This window comes from Protopterus annectens, chromosome 8.part0 (assembly GCF_019279795.1).
Source record: "Protopterus annectens isolate FY-2018-M chromosome 8.part0, PAN1.0, whole genome shotgun sequence".
In the NCBI taxonomy this organism is placed as follows: Eukaryota; Metazoa; Chordata; order Ceratodontiformes; family Protopteridae; genus Protopterus; species Protopterus annectens.
Genome location: NC_056741.1, coordinates 805,708,566 through 805,729,531, shown reverse-complemented (window position 1 = coordinate 805,729,531; position 20,966 = coordinate 805,708,566). Strand labels below are relative to the sequence as shown.

The following is a 20,966-nucleotide window of genomic DNA, read 5'->3' as shown; positions in this document are numbered from 1 at the left end:
TTGTATAGAATTTTCATTCTTAATTTAATGTTATATTTTTCAGAATACTCAGTTTGCACAAGGGACCTTCTTCTTGCACTATACCCTTTTAGATTTGATACTGATACCATCCCCATTTGTGTTGGAGGATACGTATGTTAATAGGCATAGGGGTAGATACCAAAGGTGTATTGATGTTGGAGGCTAATATTTTCACGAGCCTGATGGTCACTAGGGGTGACCAGTTACTACCAAGGGTGAATCCTGATATTTCTGCTGGCTATTTGGGACTTCGGTACTTCTGACCATATTTGGATGCTTTACTCCAATACAACAAACCTAGTATCTCAGATTTGTTGTAAGGTGTGAATTTGGAGTTTATTATGGAGATGCAGTTAAATGACAATTTTGGACTATACGTGGTGGCTGCTTTTCCCTCTGTACTCACTGCAGTTCACCACCTGGGGTCTGGCAAGACTGGAGGGAGAAATTGAGATGTCATCACTGTTCTCTGAGAATGACCAAGGTTAAATCTGATGTTACTGTTTCATTTTACTATGTCATGGGCATTTTACTATGTCATGGGGACAAGATCAAGCTGTGGGTTTCTTTCTTTACTTTCCACTAAATAGTTTGAGAACATTCCTTCAGAAGTTAATTGATTTTTCTTAGCCCGTCTTGTATTCCACCTGGTTGGTATTGGGTGATATCTGGGCGATAATGGTTCAGTAGTCCTTGCATGGACATTAATTTCTGTTTGAAAGGATTTCACTTTACTTGGGTAACTGCCCCTGCTACCTACCACTTTGGACATTACCCTGGACCTGGTTCCTGGTCTGATCACCTTGTTCAAGTCTCCCTGTCTTTACCTCAATTACAGCCTCCCTCAACCTTCAGTTGGTCAAATGCAGGAACTGGTTTGCTGTGACTTGATCTGTTTTGCTCTGCTGTTTGACCAGCACCTTATGTTGCCCAGTGTGGAAGGTCTTGAACTCTTATCACAGGTTGTAATATGGCTGTATGGTCTTTAGTAGACTTACTTGCCCCAGCTTATGTGCATCCAGTCCACATCTAGCCACATACTCCATAGTTTCTCTTAGAGCTTCATGACTTGAGACAACAAGGGTGAAGACTTGAGCATAAGTGATGATGCACATGCTGCTTTGATGTCTAGCTTGGGCTTGATGAACAATGCTTGGTTTATCTGGCAACTGGGTCTAAGGTGAAGACTGTGTTCCTGTCCATGAAGAACTCCTCTGACGAGCTACCCTTGTTTGGGGTAAGACGGCCTGAGTAATCTGGCCTGTGTTTCAACCAGCAGAGTATTTATATGAAAAGTGAGACGGCTGTTTTGTTCATCACATCTAAGCTTACCACATTGTAGACTAGGGTGCCTTTCTACAACAACCTCAGAAGATGATTGCTTTACTTTTGTGGAGTGTGTGGCTTTGGATTTGGTGCAGACGGGTTCTGTTGGACTTTGTTCTAACCTGTCTTGGACTCTGTCAGGTTTTGAGAAGCTGTTTTAATTTTTTTTTTTCCAGTTGCTTTAACGGATGCCTTGGTTACTGTGGTCTTAATTGCCTTTGCTTGTGTAGCATCCATTTTATTAAGATTATTGAGAAGGTTGTATGCTCAGAGCCTGAATTCATGTATGCATACCATATCCATGAGCATTTCGGTCTGGTTTCCGCAGTAGACATGTTACTTGGACTGCCGATCTGTTGGTCCTGAATGACATCTCAGTAGCAAGGGATCAACTGTGGTTCACCTTCTGAATCTTTGTATATTTGACACAGTAGACCACAGGATTCTTCTTGCTGTGCTATGGAATAAGGAGTACTGTCCTTGAATGGCTTGCCTCTTACCTTACAGTTCATATACCCAATAGAATGTGTATTCCATAAACATTTCATTGTTTCACCCTGTCACGTCTTCTGCTGCACAGGGTACCATTTTAGACCCCACTTTTGTTCTGTGTATAGGCTTCCACATTATGAGTGTCTCTGTGGGAAGGCGAGTAATTTTATCTTCACTAATTGCACTGTTTTCCTAGGAATGTGTCTGCTTTGGCATCAGTAGGTAATTTTTATATATAATCATCTGCAACTGAATATATCTATAATTGTAGCTATAGCCTTTTGTGACACCTTAAGTGAATCTAATTATCCAGCACTTGATCTCTCTGGTTTACATTGGCAAGTTGTCTTATGAAGAAGTGATTTTTGATGACACTTATGCTTGGCGATCAACTGTCATCTGTCATGGAAACCTGGTTCCATGTTTGAAGATCTTGCACATCAGGCATTTCCTTCCTTCTGAGGACATCTTGGTTGCATTTCCTGTCTTGGTATTCACTCTGCTTGATTGCTGCCACTTCTTTTACCCAAGACTGCCTGACAATGAACCGGATTGGTGAGATAACGTCCCACATTGTCTGGTTTTAAAAGGTCCGTCAAACAAATTTATTTGAATTTGCATTTGACATTATTAAATGTTGGATGCAGAAAAGGGAAAAAAGAGGTCACATGTGGAACTAAATTATTTGGCTTGGCTTGTTTAGCGTATTCCTGTTAGTACTTTTAATCATTGCACATTTAGTTGTATTACTGTACTGTGGCTTCCGCACTGTCACGTGACTCATGGTAATTTAAATGCACCAGGTTAAAATCATTTAAAATACTAAACAATGTAATATAAGTAGTAATGTAAACGGTCAGAATAAAAATAATGGTAATAAAAGCTCATTAGAAATATCTTAGTGGCCTAAAGCAATAGTTAAATTATTTGACTATTGCTTTCTACTCTGCTACTAAAAGGCTTAAGTTTTCAGCTCTCTCTTTTTTTTTTTTTTTTTTTTTTTAACATTTCACTAATGGAAATAGTTATTTAACCTTTGGGCTAATCTTGCATCCAAATGTACTTGCAAGGAAGGTTCTCTGACAGACATTCTTAGCTCCCAGTGCCCATCTCTAGCATCAAATGGGATATCTTCCAAGATGCAAAGCAAGTAGCCTTCTGTCTTTTATTAAGTGCATTAGTCTTGCATCATATAAGTGCTATTTTAATGTTGTAGCCATTGTTGGACAAGCTAAGCATTATGTGTAATTCTTTACATTCAGATGTTGGCTCATTTTGCATTCATATCCGTTTTACTTCTCATTTAGTTCTGGGTGTGACAGGTGGTGGTTTTCATTGATATTTTTTTTAAATAACTGTGCACTGGTAAATAGTTTTTTTTTTTTTTTTTTTTTTTTTTTTCAGCATTCACAAGCAACCATCATGTTTGACTTCATATTTTCCCTGTGATCCCCACTTGTTAACAGGACCAAGACCAGGACAAGCTGTTTTTCTGTGATCCCCACTTGTTAACAGGAGCAAGACCAGAGCATTCTTATCTAAATATTACAGCCAGTGTTTAGCCTCGACTAGTCTTAGTTTCTTTAACATTTACACCAGTCCATACATGGCAGACCCCCTGTCTGCTTTCAGCAAGTCCTCAGAAGCTGTGTTATTTTCGCAAGATAATTCAACTGTCAGCCTGCTTCCTACATTTTTCCTTGATTGCTGGAGGTCTGGATTTTCAATCAAAGTATTTATCTAAAGCTATCCACTTGCTAAACTTGCACCCAAAATATGACGTGCTTCTATTTCTCCGAGTAAGACAAAGGACTGGATTTTGTTTTGGGTCTGTTTCTTCTTTTTTTTCTTCTGTTTTAAATCTGACCTCAACAAATGAGGGAAAAATAACTCTTCCACTTCCTTAGAGATAAGATGGTTCGTTTCTGGTTTCCTTAGACTTTGATATTCCTGAAAGGTATTCATTTTTTTTTTTTTTTTTTTTCTTTGATCTCATTAAGGATTTGCCCCTTCTGTGGCACCATGATGTTTGAGGGATAGGTTCCTGACCCAGAGACTCCCCAGACTCTGGAATGGACTGCCTATACATGTCAAGTAGAGCGCCTCTTTGGCCCTCTTCAAAAGGAACCTTGATGATTGGATGGGAGATGGGAAATTCACCCCGGGGATCACGTCAGTTGCCCTGCTAGACAGGGGTCCAAGAAAGTAAATACTGTGGGAAGAAATAGCCAGGGAAATGTTATGGCTAGGCTTGCATAGGCCATCAGGGCTGATAGTCTAGTACCAACCTATGAACATATGATATTTTGCTAGAAGCTTAACCCTCTTCCCTTGGAGAATGAAGAATTGGTGAACTTAAGTGCCTGTCATGAAGACGCTGCTTCTGATGACAGCTGCTTTTATTAAATGTGTTGCAGCTTTTCACTTTCACCCTCTTGTGGCATGTCCACCATGTTTGTTTTCCATTTAAAGCTGCTTCTTCAGGAGCTAATCCTGTGAACAGTTTTTTCCTTTCTTTCCGTGACTTGTATATCCTGACCAAAAGTGACAGTTATCTGCCATTTTTTCCCTGACTGTTTATGCCTGGTGATAATTTCTTCCATGCTTTGAGTGCATTAACAGCTCTAGTCTTTGGGTAAAGGACAAACTGTGTCCAGATTTGGCTTGTTTTATTGTTTGGACAGTTGCATTGTCTTGTGCCTTAACAGACTGGGCCAGCCACATTTAATGTCCAGAGTCTCATTCTGCTAGAGAGGTGGATAGAGCTTCAACATTTTAGTCCAGCTGTGTTTGATGGAATGTGCACAGTGTGTCAGTCTGTGTGAGGATATCCAATGTCATCTGTGCTAGCATGACTGGCTGAAGTTTTGTAAATAATTGTAAATTGCCCTGTGTTATATATGCCAGCATGAGTAGCTGTAATTTTGTAAATAAGTTTGTATTTTGATGATCACTCTGATTTATGCAACATGTTTGAATGTCAGTGTTCTGGTTGACCAAATGTATGTTTTTTTTTTAAAAGATAATTCTGAATGTATGTTATGCCAGAGTCAGCTGACCTAGATGTGATGTCATTGTGTGGCAGGACTGGGAGAAAATCTTTACTGTAGCTGTTTGTTTACTTTTCAAAGTCTGATATGAGAGAATAGAATTCTTCTCATAGTAGCTTCCTGTTACTAGGTTCTGAGTCAGTTGTTCATTTGTTTTCCAGAGCTGTTCAGCAGTAGTAATCCAGTTGTTTCCAGAGTAGTTGTCCAGTCGCTGAGGACAGACAGATTGGATTGTGGGCATATTTCTGTAAGGCATGATGAGGATTTAAGAGTATAATCTTGCCTTGCCGAGTTAGATTGGACAGGGACAAACACGCACGCACACACACTACTACCGCTGACATGCACAAGATTTGTCTCTGCCTTTTTCTGTAAATCTCCCTTTTCAGCTTCTGTTTGTGATTCTTGGAGATTAGGTTTCACTGCGATACTGATTTTATATGTGATGCAATTTCCCTTGGAATACTTTTCAAAGCTTAGTTTCAGCAGTTTGTCACTCTGGTTTCGTGCCATGGCTTCTTTGGAATTATGGATGTCTCAGCCACGTCTGCATCCGAACGAATTGTTGTAGAGTCATTCCATTACTCGAAGACCTCAACCATGTTAACCTGAATTCTTCCTGAGGTTAGACCAGCCTAGTGGATCAGAGCCTGTAATGCAACTTCTCCACCACATTTTTATTGCTGTATCTTCTGATGGATAGCTGTGAGGAATTAATGTGATGTGTAAAGTGTCATCACACTGAAATTTAATAAAATGTCTTTGAAAATGAGCTTGGAGAATCCGTGATCCCCACTGGACACTCAGTGTTCAAAATAGGACATTAATGTATTAGGAGAGCCCTGTAAAAAAGAGTGCATATTTTGGTCCAAAATTCATGCACCAAGTTGTATACTAGAGCTGGCAATTCCTTTCCATTCATGAATTGGTTAGCAAACAGGAGAAATTAAAAGAAAAAATAGTGATAATAGAATTAATACAGGTAACTGCAGTAGCAGCAGTTACAAGCACCTTCCATATTCTTTCCCTTTGCATATCGCAGTTCTTGGAGCCACTGTTGATAAGTATTTAAATACACAGCCTGAGCAAGTAGCTGCAGCACCAGTTACAAGGTGTGTGTGTGTGTGTGTGTGTGTGTGTGTGTGTGTGTGTGTGTGTGTGTGTGTGTGTGTGTGTGTGTGTGTGTGTGTGTGTGTCTCTACGTTGTTTTATATGTTCATGCAGTGGCTATTTTGTAATCATCATGTTATGCAACTGCTTCTGTGTATGTTTGAGAGTTGTAATTCTTAGCACTGTAGTGTTTAATTTCTTTCGATCAAAATAAGCACCCAAGATGTACACATACAATAACATGGCTGTGATTGGGCATGTGTGTGTGTGATTGTAAATGTTCATGTCTTTGTGCATATGTAGACATTTAATGACATAACTTAAATTTTGAATGTGAAATACTTTAAATTTAGCATCCCATTTTCAAAGTACAGTAATGCCATCCACCGTCATTACAGGAGAAGTAGCTGACTTTCCAGGGGTGGAAAGGCCTGACATATATGTAGTGTTGGACCTTGCAACATCCGTTGAGTCTATTTCCATGTAGCACCCACCCTTTTGGACTTTATTACTTGCATGGTGCTCTCTATATTGTTACACTATTTGCAACTGTCAAGTAGAAATTACTTTTTAAACATCTCTGTTAAATCTGAGTTTAAATAATAATAATATAAATATGCATACATAATTGAAAACAATCCAGTGAAAAGTTATCATTGTTTTCATGCAGTATACGTCTGTTTTCATTTTAACAGTTATTGATTTCAGCAGTGCATAAAGTGTTTAATTCCTGTATGTTTATGACATCACTCCTCTTAAATGTTCTTCTATATGCACTGATCCCACAAATTCCACTTCTATGTAATTTGCTTGGTCCCTTTTCTAAAGATATCTTCATTTCTTTTATCTCATTGACAGTACTCATTATTCCAATTGTAGTTGGTTTAGATTTTGATATCTTTTTTTCTAGTGAATTTTTTTTTGCAGCCAGTCGCATTAAACTTTAGTAAGGCCTTACTATGAATAGGCAATTCGGCCCGTTATTTTGTTGTTGGTTCAGGTCATGATTCCAACACCTTTTGCTATATTTTCTGACTAACTTGACATCAAAAGGTACTGGACTGTAGAAGTGAAAAATTAAACTACTTGTAGGTTGTTGCAGCATTATCAGAGTTAATCAGCAGTGGGATCCACAGATCATATAGGAGAATGAATCTCCGTGCTGAAGTCATTTACATTGCTTAAAGTGGATCAGTTTTTTTTCGCATTAATTTTGAAGATCAGTTTTGCAGGATGTTACATTTTGTTTCTTGTACCTTTTAGATGAGTATTGATGATTTTACCCTGTACGGAGGAGTTTATGGCAACAAACAAGACAGTGTCTTCTCAAATCTGGAGGTAAGTACACTATCAAAACGTTGACTGCAAAATTAAATTGTAATGCAAACCTGAAAATGGTGGCTGTTAGATCAAGCATGGTGTCTGCTGATATAAGCATGCAGCTGGTTGAATAGTGTTGTGCTGTTCACTCTTTCTGAGTCATTTTTTTTTGTTTTTTGCAGTGGTGGTGGTGGTTTATGATTGTCTAGTGATGATGCCACCGGTGTACTTTGTGTAGCCATTTTCATTTGTCAAATTATTGAAAGTTGAGACCTGCTTGTTTGTGGAATGCGGGTGTCATATGTGCAGCTAGCTAAAAAACAGCTGCTTTGATCTGACTTTCAGTATTTGAACACAAGCCAGACAATCCGATGCAAGGTATTATAAGTGAGGCCTTCTCTCATTTGTATAGAGGGTCTTCTCTGCATTTGGGAAATGTTAGATTGACATTGTTATCTTGTGTGGTTATGGAAAAAATACTGCTGTTTTCAGCAGGAAAGCAATATGATGTTTAAAATTATGGAACCTCCTTTTCTGTGTCCAAAACCATAGGCTGTAAACCCTGCCAGTAAATGTTTCCATGTGTGAATCTTTGCGCATGGTGATAGCTTTGTGCTGGTTGAATTTTTTAAAGCTGTGATTGTTTTGGTTACATTTAGTCCTTAAGTGTGTGTTTAGCATTGTTACAGTGTTAGTTACTGTGGGTACAGAACAAAGGATTAAGTAGTAAAGAGAGACTTTGAAATTGTAGGTAAGTTTGCTATGTGCATTGGGCTTATTTTTGAAAAGTTAGTGTGGTACATTTGCTAGCGTGTCTGCCTTTGAACTTAAGTCATGGATTCTGGTCCCAGGTGGAATGTTGGGGTACTCTTGAAAAAGCATTGCCAGAAGACAGCATGGCGAGAGTGAGGGTTGACTTGGTGTACGTATGGTGAGAGTGAGGGTGGACTTGGTATATGGATGGGGGGACAGGATGAGGCATTGTATCTAGGTCTTAATTGTGCTTTTATACTTTGAAGTGTCTGGAAGTAGAAGAGCCAAAGCATTATTTGCATAAAGTGAATGGAATTTTCCAGTTTTGGCCAACAGCCCTTTTCCCATAAAACTGGTTTACAGTTCTTAGTTGCTAAGGGTATGTGTACTGCTATTACCCCAGATATATAGTTGTGTGTATTTATTGCCTACATGCTTTAAGGAGGAAATGTGCTGCATCAGTAAGGTTGTTTTTAGCTTTGTTGCTTACACAGTATATTTCATTTGAGTGCCCAATGTGTTTCTGTTTGCCCTCCTTATTTAGAATGGAAGCCGGAATGTGCATGTCTGGTAATGGAAGACAGCATTCATCACAAATAAGTGTGCACAGCAGTGTCTTTTGTATGTCATGAATGGTCGATGTTTTAAACTGTTTGCTGCTGTTATATTAGTCTTGGATTTTCAGCTACAAGTCAGAGTAATTTATATTTAGGACAAAATTGCCTTTCAAAAGTTTGTGTCCCTTTTTAATAAGGTTTGCTTTAACTGGTTCATCCTTGGCAGATAAGTGCTTTATGGTTTTGCATTTCAGTTAACTGATTGAATGCTACTGCTTTATTTCGGCTTTGTTTGTTTTTGCCCTTAAATCATTTTAAAAGTCCCTAATACTTGAAATTGCCTTGAACTTGTAGTCTGTTATTTTGTTGTCTCTCTCAAGCAATCTTTTTTTGGTGCTTTTAACGTCAAGAGGTTAGAAGTGCCCTGTACAGACGCAAGCACCTAGGTAGTAAATTAGGTAGCAAATTTTATTAATAAAACTAACCTTAGAACAAAATCCTGTAACTTAGTGCAGCTAAAACAAAACCATTGTTCAGAGACAAGCTTATCACAAATCTTAGCACAATCTCACCTGGTCTTCTGACAAACCTCAGAGGCTGCCCATGGAGAAAGTGGTATAACCCAATCCACAACCTACAGTAGTCAACCCAAGTACAGGTCTGGACAACATGGATATGTTTCCAAATGTCTCTGTAGCCAGCTTGATGGATATGGGCATTCTCGGACAATGTAGCAATTGTCTCATATTCAGACAACCATTTTGTCCTTAATGAAACTAACACAGTAGGCAAGTGATGTACATACACAACTTCACTGGTGGAACAAATCTTGCATACAAATAAGGTTGTCAAGAAAACACACACACACCTACACACACACACACCTACACACACACACACCTACACACACACACACCTACACACCTACACACACACCTACACACCTACACACACCTACACACCTACACACACCTACACACCTACACACACACACACACACCTACACTCGCACACCTACACACACACCTACACACACCTACACCTACACACTCTGAAGAAAAAAGCAATCTTCCCAAACTTCAAAGAACTCCTAAGCCTATAAACAGCAACACTTGTCCTCGGCAATCTCTCTAAAGCACTCACCAAAACACCACCAGACACTAAACGTATGCCTATACCCAGTGGATCCCCAAGAACAGAGCCCATAAGGCAAACCAACACATTAACCAGGAGTTATTTTGTACGGAGCACACATGCCCTGCTTACCAGGCTCCACCAAGTTGCACTTGCACTCTTGTCACTACACTGCAAATACTACTGTGATTCTCTCATAGTCCATGTTGGAGCTAATAACTTGAGACGTACCTCCTGTGATTTATGTGACGAGAGACATTATTGATGTCCTTCCATTTCACTGTTACAGTATTGTTTACAGTAGGGATCGGCCAGGCCGACATCGGCCAGTATACCAAAGCCTTTAGGTTGCTTGTATGCTCCTCGTGTATAGCATAGGGCATAAGGTTACGTCTGTATGTACCATCCTCAGAACTTTTGCCTCCAATCTGAACATCATCGTTTGATAGTCGGTCTGAACACCCGCTTCTTTGCTGGTTAACCAAGCAGTTTCAGGTAAGTGCCCTGTTGGGGGGGTGTTTTCCTTTTGTTTGTTGCTTGTTGAGTTTCATGCCCTCCAGATAGGGTAAATGCCAGTGTGAGAGACAGATTGCCCATAAAGACCATCACAAACATTGCTAATTTTGTCTCTGTCCTTCCCATGACCATATGTGCTTTTCAGTTTGTCAGGCTTTTGTTCCAAAGACTCTCCATAGTCAGCTTTCCTCCTCCTCCCTCCCTTTTCCCAGTTAGGGGTCGCCACAGCAGATCATTGCCTTGTATTTAAAGAGTCTTACACCTTTAACAAAAGACACTATGGAAGGAATGCCACTGTGAGGGTCATATGTCTTTGAAGAAGGCCAGGAAGTCTTAGTCTGATTCTTCCATTGTACTGCCTCTGCCAGATGTCTCAACAGAGGCTAGTGAAAGTCTGGAGTATCGCCCAGCTCCACCATTGGATTCCTCTGCCGCGACTCCTCACACATCCCTGGAGGCTTTGCAGATGTCTGCATCGGATTCACACATCCCTGGAGGCTTTGCAGATGTCTGCATCGGATGCTTGGAGGGAACCGCAGCTGATTATTACAAAAGGGCCTAGGGTTGTTCCTCAGATTCTGGTTAGAGAGGAAGATCCAGATACAATCATGGAATATCATCTGGCATCTGAACCTTCTAAGATTTTCAGGAGGAAGATCCAGCTACAGTCATGGAATATCGTCTGGCATCTGAACCATCTAAGATTTTCAGGGCAGGCATCCCTTTTTAAAAGAAATGAGCATGTTTCTCCTACTCCTAAGGACCCTCAAAGTGAGTGGCAGAATTTCACTCAGGATTTGTTTAATGCCCTTTTGGCTTTGAAACCTCCTGAAGAAGCTTCTGTTCCTGCTCCACCTTGGTCCTCAACTCCTCTTAAAAGGCCTAGGGAACAGGATTCCTGTGAGGAAGAGGTGGATTCAGATGACAAATTCCTTGCTTATTCATCCCAGATTCCTTCCCCTTCTGACTATGGTTCAGAGGAAGAGGAGTCTACTAGTCCTGACGCTCCTTTTGAGGAGATTCCCTTCAGGGACACAATTTCCAGGATGATAGATTTTTTTTAAATGGGATTATGCACAGGTTTCTGAGGTGCAGATTGACTGTTTTAGCCTTTCTGCTCTCCCTCCTGTTTTGGCTACCTTGTTGGATGCTTTTTCTTCTGCGTCTCAGGCCTCAGACTCCCAGCCCCCTGCACCCAAAAAACCCGATGGGTTTCACAGAGTTCCTGAATATTGTAAATTCCTTTATAGAATGTCAATCAGCTGACCCCTCTGTGGTATCTTTCAAGCCATCTCAGTTATTGCTTTCTACAAAGCTTCTTCATTCTGATAAAGACATTAGGACTATGGAGAGGACATGTAAGAAGATTTATACCTCTGCTACCTTGACTTTTTTAGGGCTGTCAATTACCAGACCCATATGTCCAGATATATTTTGGCTCTTCTTTTTTAGACCTGTCAGGTTATTTCTGACCTTCCTGATTCTGAGGGGAAGACTTCTGCTCTCTCCTTGTTGTGGACTTTTTCTCAGGCGGATCACCATTCTGTTAAGTGCAGTTATGATGGTTCTCTTATCGGGACATATTCCTGGCTTCAGCTTCAACTTTTGCCTGATATTAAGGCTAAGTTGATTGCTGCTTCTGTGGATAACACATTTGGTGCAGCTGGTGCTGATTAAGTATCTTCATGATAAGGGCAAGACTTTGCAGGAACTTTGGTACAGGAGATAGAAAAACATGTTTTGTTTTCAAAGAAATACCCTAATAAGCCAGCCTTTGTTCATAGGCAGGCTACCTCTTCTCCCATAGGTAAGAAGAGGGTAAATGTGCTCCTCCTGCTAAAGCTACCCAAACTCCTGTGACTGAAATCTCCTTTTCCTGACAAACCAGGGGTATCCTATTCTCCGCCACATTCCCCTTTCTTTTAATCTTTCCCTGTCTCTTCCAGTTTGGTTAAAGATTACTCAGGATTCCTGGGTTCTTTCTATTATCTGTCTAGTGCAGGCATGCACAGCGTTTCGGCCAAGGCGCGCGGCTCGGACCGGACCCGATGCCGTTTTGATTACATCCCTTTGGACCAACATTTTTTTTTCATTTTCATGGTTTTGGAGCTGGCGATCAAGCCTGTTGCCGCCATAGCGTAAGGAGATCGGGTATGGACTTGGAGCGTTTGTTTTCTTTGCCGGCGGACTGGTTTTGGATTTAAGCTGTGTGTGTGTGTGTGTGATAAAACTAAAGTGTGTTCCAGTGTGTGTGGGAGTTGCTTGACAGAGCTTTTTGGAAGTTTCTTTAAGGTAACAAGTAAAATCACTAGGCACTCCATTGAATTTTTGTACTTTTAGTGTGTTCCCAACAGTTGGGTTGTCACACTGAACTGCTTGTTTGTTTTTTTGCTTGCTTAATTCATTTCATGTTCCTTCCCATTCTTCTTCTCATTCTTTATCAGCCCTTTCCACAAGAAATTTCTTTCAACTTTCCTGCTCTCCTATTCCTGCTCTTGTTAGTTCTTTAAAGTACTACTTTCTTTTTCTTTCTGCATCTTACTCCAGTGTAATCTACAGATGCAAATGTACAAGGCTTACAAACCCCACCCTGGCCCAGCCTCTGTAAATTCTTTAAACATTTTGTAAAGTTTATGAAAAAGGCATGTCTGCAGTGTAATGCAGTTCAAATAAAGTGAAATAAATATGCTGTTTGTGAAGATTTATTTTTTTTTTTTATTTATGTGGTTGGATTACTTTTACTTTTCTGTCAATGGAACATATGATGAGAGAAATCAAAGTCCTGTTTTTATTAGTGAATGTCAGAATTCTGTAGTGAGATTGAAGAAGAAGAATTGAATTATTGCATTTATTATAATTTAAAAACAATAATCATCAAAAAAAATTACACACAGAAAAATAAAAGAAATTTAAGTCTTCAGTTTAATTTTTATTTTTAAACATAACACTTGCATTGCAATAAACTCAAACTGCATGTTGAGTTGGTTATGACTCCAAATGTAGATGTAATTGCAAGTAAAGAGACCTAGTGATTTAATAGCAAAACAATTTGCACAGGTATACATATGCATACTGTTCGGCTGCTGGTCTAGTGTTAATTACATGGTCTGAAAATCTCTTCCCCCTTTCAGGGACATTTCTCAGCCCCCTCAAACAGTTGACTTTCTTTCCAATAGTGCTTCAGGATCTTTTGACTCTGGGGACTATTCAGGAAGTTCCAGTTTCTCAAAGGGGGAAAGGGTTTTACTCTGGAATGTTTTTAGTTCCCAGGAAAGAGGGCACTTGCAAACCCATTCTAGACCGCTCTATCATTTAAACACCTTTCCGAAGGTCCCTTCGTGTTGGATGTTTTCCCTTCAAACTTTGCCTGTAAAAGCAACCACAGGAGTAAGGCATTTGGCGGGGGGGGGGGGGAGACTATTCAAGAAGTTCCAGTTTCTCAAAGGGGGAAAGGGTTTTACTCTGGAATGTTTAGTTCCCAGGAAAGAGGGCACTTGCAAACCCATTCTAGACCGCTCTATCATTTAAACACTTTTCCGAAGGTCCCTTCGTGTTGGATGTTTTCCCTTCAGACTTTGTTCCCTCTGCTGGTTCCTCAGGCTCTTCTAGTGTCTCTGGACTTCAAGAATACTTATCTTTAAATCCTCATTCATCTCCTTTGCAGGAAGTTTTTACATTTCTCTGTTGCTTCCTGGCATTTTCATTTCTCTGCTTTGCCCTTTGACGTGTCTACTGCTCCAAGGGTATTCACCAAATGCCTTACTCCTGTGGTTGCTTTTTACAGGCAAAGGGAGGTACATGTCTTTCCTACTTGGACAATCTCCTGCTTCAGGCATCCTCCCCAGAGATTAATACTGCAGCATCTTTACTTTGTCATTTTCCCTTTTGCAAAGCCTGGGGTTCACTGTAAATTTCTGAAGTCCTTTCTGACTCTTTCACAGGATCATGGATTTCTGGGGTACAGAATCCAGACTGTTCCAATGCTGGGATCCCTGCTTCCTCCCAAGGCAATGTCTCTCATTTCTTTCAGCCCCTTCTTCCTCTGGCCTTAATCACAGGGAGTTTGAGAGCACTAGGTTTTATGACCTCCACCATTCCCGGGTTCCCTTTTGCCAAACTCCACATGAAAAAACTTAAGTGTTTTCTAAAGTCAGTTTGGCTTTAGCATTCTCATCCTTTGGATTACTCAGTTCCTCTTCCATGTTTCAAGCTGGGATTTCAGTGGTGGATTTAACAGTTTACCTTCTATCCAGCTCTTACTTTTCAACCCCTCTTCCCTCAGAGCTGTTCAGAGGAAGCAGGACAAATTGACCCCAATGCAATTAGATACAGTTTCATATTAAAATTCACATTCATTGTCTATGAGAATATTTATTGGACTGTTTGACCCCAATTAAATTTAGTAGAAGCATTTTAATACTTTAATATTTTAATTAGAAATTTTAGATATGCATTTGCATATTAAAATGTTAAATATATTAAATGTTAACATATTTAATATCCAAGTATAAGTAAGAATAGTTTTTAACATGTTAACAATAAAATCAATCATTAATTTTTTTGTAGAAAGTCAACATGTTTAACTAGCATATTTGAAGATTTACTCAGCATATCTGGGGGTTTATTCAATTTTATGCATTCTGTTGTTAAAGGTGGTTTTATTCTCCAGATAGTGTTCCAGTTTTTGACTTTGCTAATGTGAGTTCTCTTTGTTTGTACCAGGTTATAGACCACTATTGCGAATAATATTTTGTTCTGTTTAATGATTGGTTATTTTCTGCTCATTTTGTGTATAATTTTCGTACATTTGTGCTATTCTCGAATGTTATAAACTAAAACCTTGTTAACTAAATCATAACAGTAGTATCAAACTGTATCCAGCGTGTTACAGATCTAGATCTGGAATGTGTTCATGCAGGAGTCAAAATGTCCAGGGTCAAAACGTCCCGTGCCCTTCACAGATGACGTAGGATGGGGAGTATCTTTCAGCTCACTAAAGGTGCAGGGTCCTCTGTCGCCTCAACAAAGGAAAGACCACACACCAATGTAAAGGAGTTGAAATCTCTTCTGCTGGCTCTTCAAGCTTTTCACCCTCTATTCTCTCCAGGGCCTCTCGAGATGTTTACAGACAATACCACAGTGATGTGATATGTCAACAATCAAGGGGGGATGAGATCTTACCCTTTTTGCTGATTGGCTGTTCTAGTGTGGGAACTAGCTATCCAGTTCGTGTTGCTCTTCAGGCAGTTTATAATTCCTCAAGTCAGAACATTGTGGCAGACTCTGAGCAGGTCCATAACACAGTCACACGAGTTGATGCTTCACAATGATGTGTTTCTGGACATTGTCCAGCAGTGGGGTATTCCTGAAGTAGATCTGTTTGCCTCCCCTCTGAACAAACACCTTCCTCTTTTTAGTGCCAGATTCCCAAGTCCTGTAGTCTGGAAGCTGGGCACCCTCTCTTTTTCTTGGAAGGAGATTTTTCTTTATGCCTTTCCTCCCCTTCTCATTCCAAAAGTCTGTTCAAAATATAACGGGATGCTCCCAAAATCTTGCTGGTGACTCCCTTTTGGCCCAGACAGCATTGGTTCCCACTTCTGCATTTAGCAGTTGGCAATCATCACAGGTTACCTCACAGGGTGAATCTGCTGACACAAGACAAGGGATCTCTCGTCCATCCTCACCTGTCCAGTATGAAATTACAAGACCTAAGGCTTTTTGTAAATCTGATCAGCTCTGTTTGCTTTCATCCTAGACCCTTAAGCAGGAGTGGCCTTAGGTCAACTGGTGCCCTAGGCTATGCTCTTAACTTTGACCGTTTCCAAGCAAATGATTTCTTTGTGGATTTCTAAGGCCATTTCTTTTTGTTATACCTTCCCTAGCAAGAGCCGCCTTATGTTAAGGCTCATTCTACTAGGGATGTGGCAGCTTATGGTGCTTTTATCAAAGGTGTGGATACTAACTCTGTTTTTAAGGCAGCTACCTGGTCTTCTATGCATACATTTACCAAGCACTAGAAGTTGGATGTGATTTCCAGAGCTAGAGCTAGCTTTCCTAGGGCCATTATCCATGGGTTCCTGCAGAGCTGTGCTGGTTCCATCCTCCTCCCCCCTCTTCTTCCTGAGATTTTGCACTGTCCCTGTTGTAAAGAATACTGAAACCGAGAACTGGAAAGATATCGATATCCTTCTCTTAACTGTTGCAGTATTCACTGCTTCCCTCCGGTTCTTTTCTCTTCTAGATGTACTGGTTACCTCTTTCTTTTTTTAATTTGGACTGGTGTTCCTACTGGGCCTCTCCATTCTGAGAATGGTACATCTGGACATCACCTTTATGCCCTATGCGGGGAGCATACATGTAATTTATTACGTACCTTAAAGCAACTTAAAGGCTTTGGTGTACTGGCCGGAAATCGGACCACCCTTGAAGGGGGATCCCTATTGTAAAAAAATACTGCAAGAGTGAAGAGAGGGACATCTGTTACAGTAAGATCTTGGACAACTGTACTATCTCCCTGAATGTGCATCTTAGGCAGGTATGTACCTTGCACTGAACAGTATTCTACCTTCAACAAGGATGATGCCACAGTACGAGCAAATGATAATTGACTTTGGGAATTGGCTTAGTTAATGCTGTCTTTCTGGGGGATTCAAGGTTTGTCAGCTGTCTTTCTGGGGGATTCAAGGTTTGTCAGCATGGAAGGATGTGATTTGCAAAGCAACATGATGATTTAAGGATAGTCTGCACCTCTCCTCCTAAGCTTCTGAATATTGGCTAAAACTTTACCCTCTCTTATGGCCTTTTTAGGCAATGCCAAATTGAGAAACTTGGTGATGTAGTGAATAAAATACCAAAGAAACCTGAAGATGTTACTTCTTACTTCTCAGTGCTAGGGAGTAAACAAGAAACTCCATACCCTACAAGCTGTCCTCTCTCTCTCTCTGGAAATCCCTAGACGTCTGTGCCATTACTGAGACATGCTTTTAATCTGTAAAAAGTACTTCCTCAATGCAAGGCTTAAGTGCCTTCCAGACATTTAGACAATCAGCCACACAAGCAGGGACAAAAGGTGGAGGAGTCTCTACAGGCTAAGTACCCATAGAGTGGCACACAGCAACAGTTATCCCGCTCCACAAAGGTGGAGCCACAATGGACCCCGGGAACTATCACTCTATAAGCCTGACTAACCTGGTCTGCAATGACATGGAGCACATTATCATGGAGCTCATTAACAGAGACATTGGGAACCTCCACACATTGGACCCTACTCAGTTTGGCTTTAAGGGCAGATCATGCCTCCAAAACCTGGTGGACTTTGAGACGGTTACCAAGGCTTTAGACGGGGGAAAAAGAGGTCCACACAGCCTACCTAAACCTCACAAAGGCTTTCAACACCATTCTCCATTCTGGTATTATAGACCAGCTCACCAGCCTGAGCACAAACCCCTACGTCATGAGATGGGTTGCCAGTTGGCTCATGGATAGAAGCCACATGGTGAGCGTTGCAGGCTCTAGGTCCGACTCTAAACCAGTTACAAGTGGCGTCCCCCAGGGCTCAGTCCTGGGACCCCTCCTGTTTGGTATATAATTCTCGGAGGTGCAGGCAAGGAGGACTATGGCTGACCAAGTTCTCAGACAACTGCAAACTGGGGGTCATAATTGACTCTCTGGCTGATACAGACATCCTCCAGAAGGGTCTCACTGAGACGGATACCTGGTGTCAAAATCATGGCCTCAAGCTAAATGCCAAAAAGTGCATAGTCATCCCCTTTGGAAAAAACAAAGTACCCGCGAACTACCACATCCGCGGTAGTCCCCTAAATACAGAAAATGTAATAAGGGATCTGGGGACCCAAGTAGATAGTAATCTCTCCTTTGATAATCATATTGCTAAGGTGGTTAGAAAATCCTATGTGGCCCACCTATCACAAAAGGGTTCACATCTAGAACAAAAGAGGTTATTGTTCCCCTCTACTCATCAGACCCATCATAGAGTACAATGCCCCATTTGGGATGTACCTTACTAGACGCCTGCAACAGCTGGAAAGACCATTGAAGTATCTCACCAAGAGGATTACTGGCCTCAAAACAGATATCCAATGCAGCCCGACTGAGGAAACTCCAGCTGTACTCTGCTGCATACCGCTTACTCAGAGGTGATCTCTGCCTGACATACAAGGCCATGTCCAACCTAGAATTGATGGACATGCTCCACCTAAAAAAATATCCCCAAGAACCACACGCTCTAGGGATCTAAACCTCACCACAGCTATAAACAGGACATGCTGGAGGGATAGATTCCTGTCCCAGAGACACCCCATGCTTTGGATCAGGATTCCAGTCCGCAGTAGGCAGAGTCCCTCACCAACACTCTTCAAGAGAAGCCTTGATGAGTGGATGGGAAACAGAAAATTTACCCCGGGGATCACTACAGTGGCTCTGCTGAACAGAGGCACAGGGAACTAATCTAAGGGGGAGTCTAAAGCCAACACATTCTGGCTAGGCTTATAGATGCCCTCGGGCCGATAGCCTAGTACCAAGTGAGGACCAAAAAAAGGACCCACATTAACTGAAAAGCAAAAAGGTTAATTTGAACAATAAATAAATTAATAAATGCATAATATTATAATATTTGCCCTAAAATTCAATATCTCATAACCATCCTATGACCTTCATAGTTGAAGTTGTTAGTGCCCATTTGTTCCACATTATAAGGGCTAGTGTTCCTCATTTTGAGATCAAAGGTTGAGAGCTATGGTACATACTGAAAGCAGAGAGTTTCTACACACACACACACACACACACACACACACACACACACACACACACACGGATCTGAATTATCTTAATACTTTATACGAGATTACCCTTTCAGAAAGTTAACAGCAGTAACTGCATTAAACATCACAAAACTGTGACTTTGCAGGGATGACAATGCAAATATATGTTTTACACACACACACACACACACACACACACACACACACACACACACACACACAAAGCAGCTTTCTGACCGTGGTGGGCCCTCTCTCCTCTGACACCTGGTAACACCTAGTAATCCTACTACATGTCACCTCCTAAGACTTGGGAACAACATAAAGATTCCTATGTTCCTTTGATAATGCCAGCAAGTTTTCAAGAAGCTTGATAAAATTCTGATCTAAGGTAGTGATACTTTGATTCTTTATTAAATATAGATTACCCTGAGATTATGTTTTCAAATGTCTGATGCTACAAATTTCAGTGCAATAACACACCATCCCAAGCATAGACAACAAAACACACTTTGCATTTCAAACACTCATCCTCATTTTTCATGACCTCCACATCTCCAAAATTATTCTGGTTACATCAAATACCCATAAACAATGAAGGCAAATGCCTTTTCCAACAGATGGATCCTGCTACCCATAGCTGCCTACATTAAACTGACTCTCATGAAACAGACCCAACAGAAAACAAACTACAGGGAACTCATGCAACAACCTTAGGTCAATATGCTTTTAGCAACCTTCATTTATTCTAATCATTGTACACAGAATACACAACCAGAATAAGTCTGACCACAAAGAGGTAGAGAGGTATGCTTAAGTCTCTCATTAACAGAGCCAAGACTTCAAACTGCTACTGCACAAGTAGTAACACGAACTTTTGTCGCTAACGACTACAACTTTGTCGCTAACGACTGCTGCATGTTTTGATACTGCCTATTTACTCCCACCCACAAATTTGTTTTACCAAAATTTGCAAACCTGTAAAGCTGCTTGTATCCCTTTGAATGTTGGCTCATATTTCTATTGTCCACATAAATTCTAATGGATGCCATTCATACTACACTTTTCTGTCCTCACTTTTCATACGTTTTGCATTGGCCTCCTTTTACCTTCAGTGCTTCACCTCTCTTGCAAAGCCGCCTACTTCAACCCCCCGGTGTCCGGGGCAACTAAACACCGCAGCACAAAGACTTCCTGGTACAGCGTTAAGTTTGGTAAGGAGACAACTGTTTGTCAAATTAAAAGAATAATGCATGCAAAGTTTTACAAGAAGATCCTTGTATTTATAATTCTACTCTGAAAGATAAAAGTAATTTGCCTCTTATGTCCTTGTTTAACAAAGCAAAATAATGTGCATAAAAAGCTGTTCTCACTGTGTATCAGTTTCACAAAGCAAATGCTGCTGTTTCTTGTACTGTCTGTTTTAATAATGTGAAAAGACTTCAGTTTTGGATAGAGTAGAACTTTATTAGATGAGCATTTTTATTTTCCAGAATTTTGGTTTGGTGCATTTGGTGTCATGTTTAAAAGAAATGGGCAGATTGTCACAGAAGAACTATAGCCTCACAATTTCATTAGCTCCATGGACAGTTTAAAGTAAACTAGCTTACCTTTTACTGCTGTAAAATAGATGTTGTAGTCAGGTAAATAAATCCAACTTGATCTCACTCCTTCCTTCACTACCAGCTGAAAGACACTGGCAAGAAAAGAACAGCTGAGGGACGCGGAAAACACATGGAAAAAAACACTCCTGGCCTAGTACTTGCCTATGAACCTATAATCTACATTAGCAACAAGTACAACACTAGGTTGATTAAACAGGACAATGGCCTGGAGTTTATTCATTTGAAAAACACCATAGACCAAGTCCCATACTGTATCCTAGCAAGCTGTAAGTCACCCTCTGTATC

At 40.6% G+C, this 20,966-nt stretch overlaps 1 protein-coding gene across 1 annotated transcript in view; it reads left to right on the top strand.

The window, feature by feature from the left end:
* Nucleotides 1–20,966, top strand: part of ATP6AP1 (ATPase H+ transporting accessory protein 1) — a gene marked incomplete in the record, with an annotated part of 333,375 nt that overhangs the window by 56,833 nt on the left and 255,576 nt on the right. Inside the window, 1 exon segment of the mRNA XM_044080269.1 lies at nucleotides 7,263–7,337. Coding sequence (XP_043936204.1) covers nucleotides 7,263–7,337 — 75 coding nt within the window.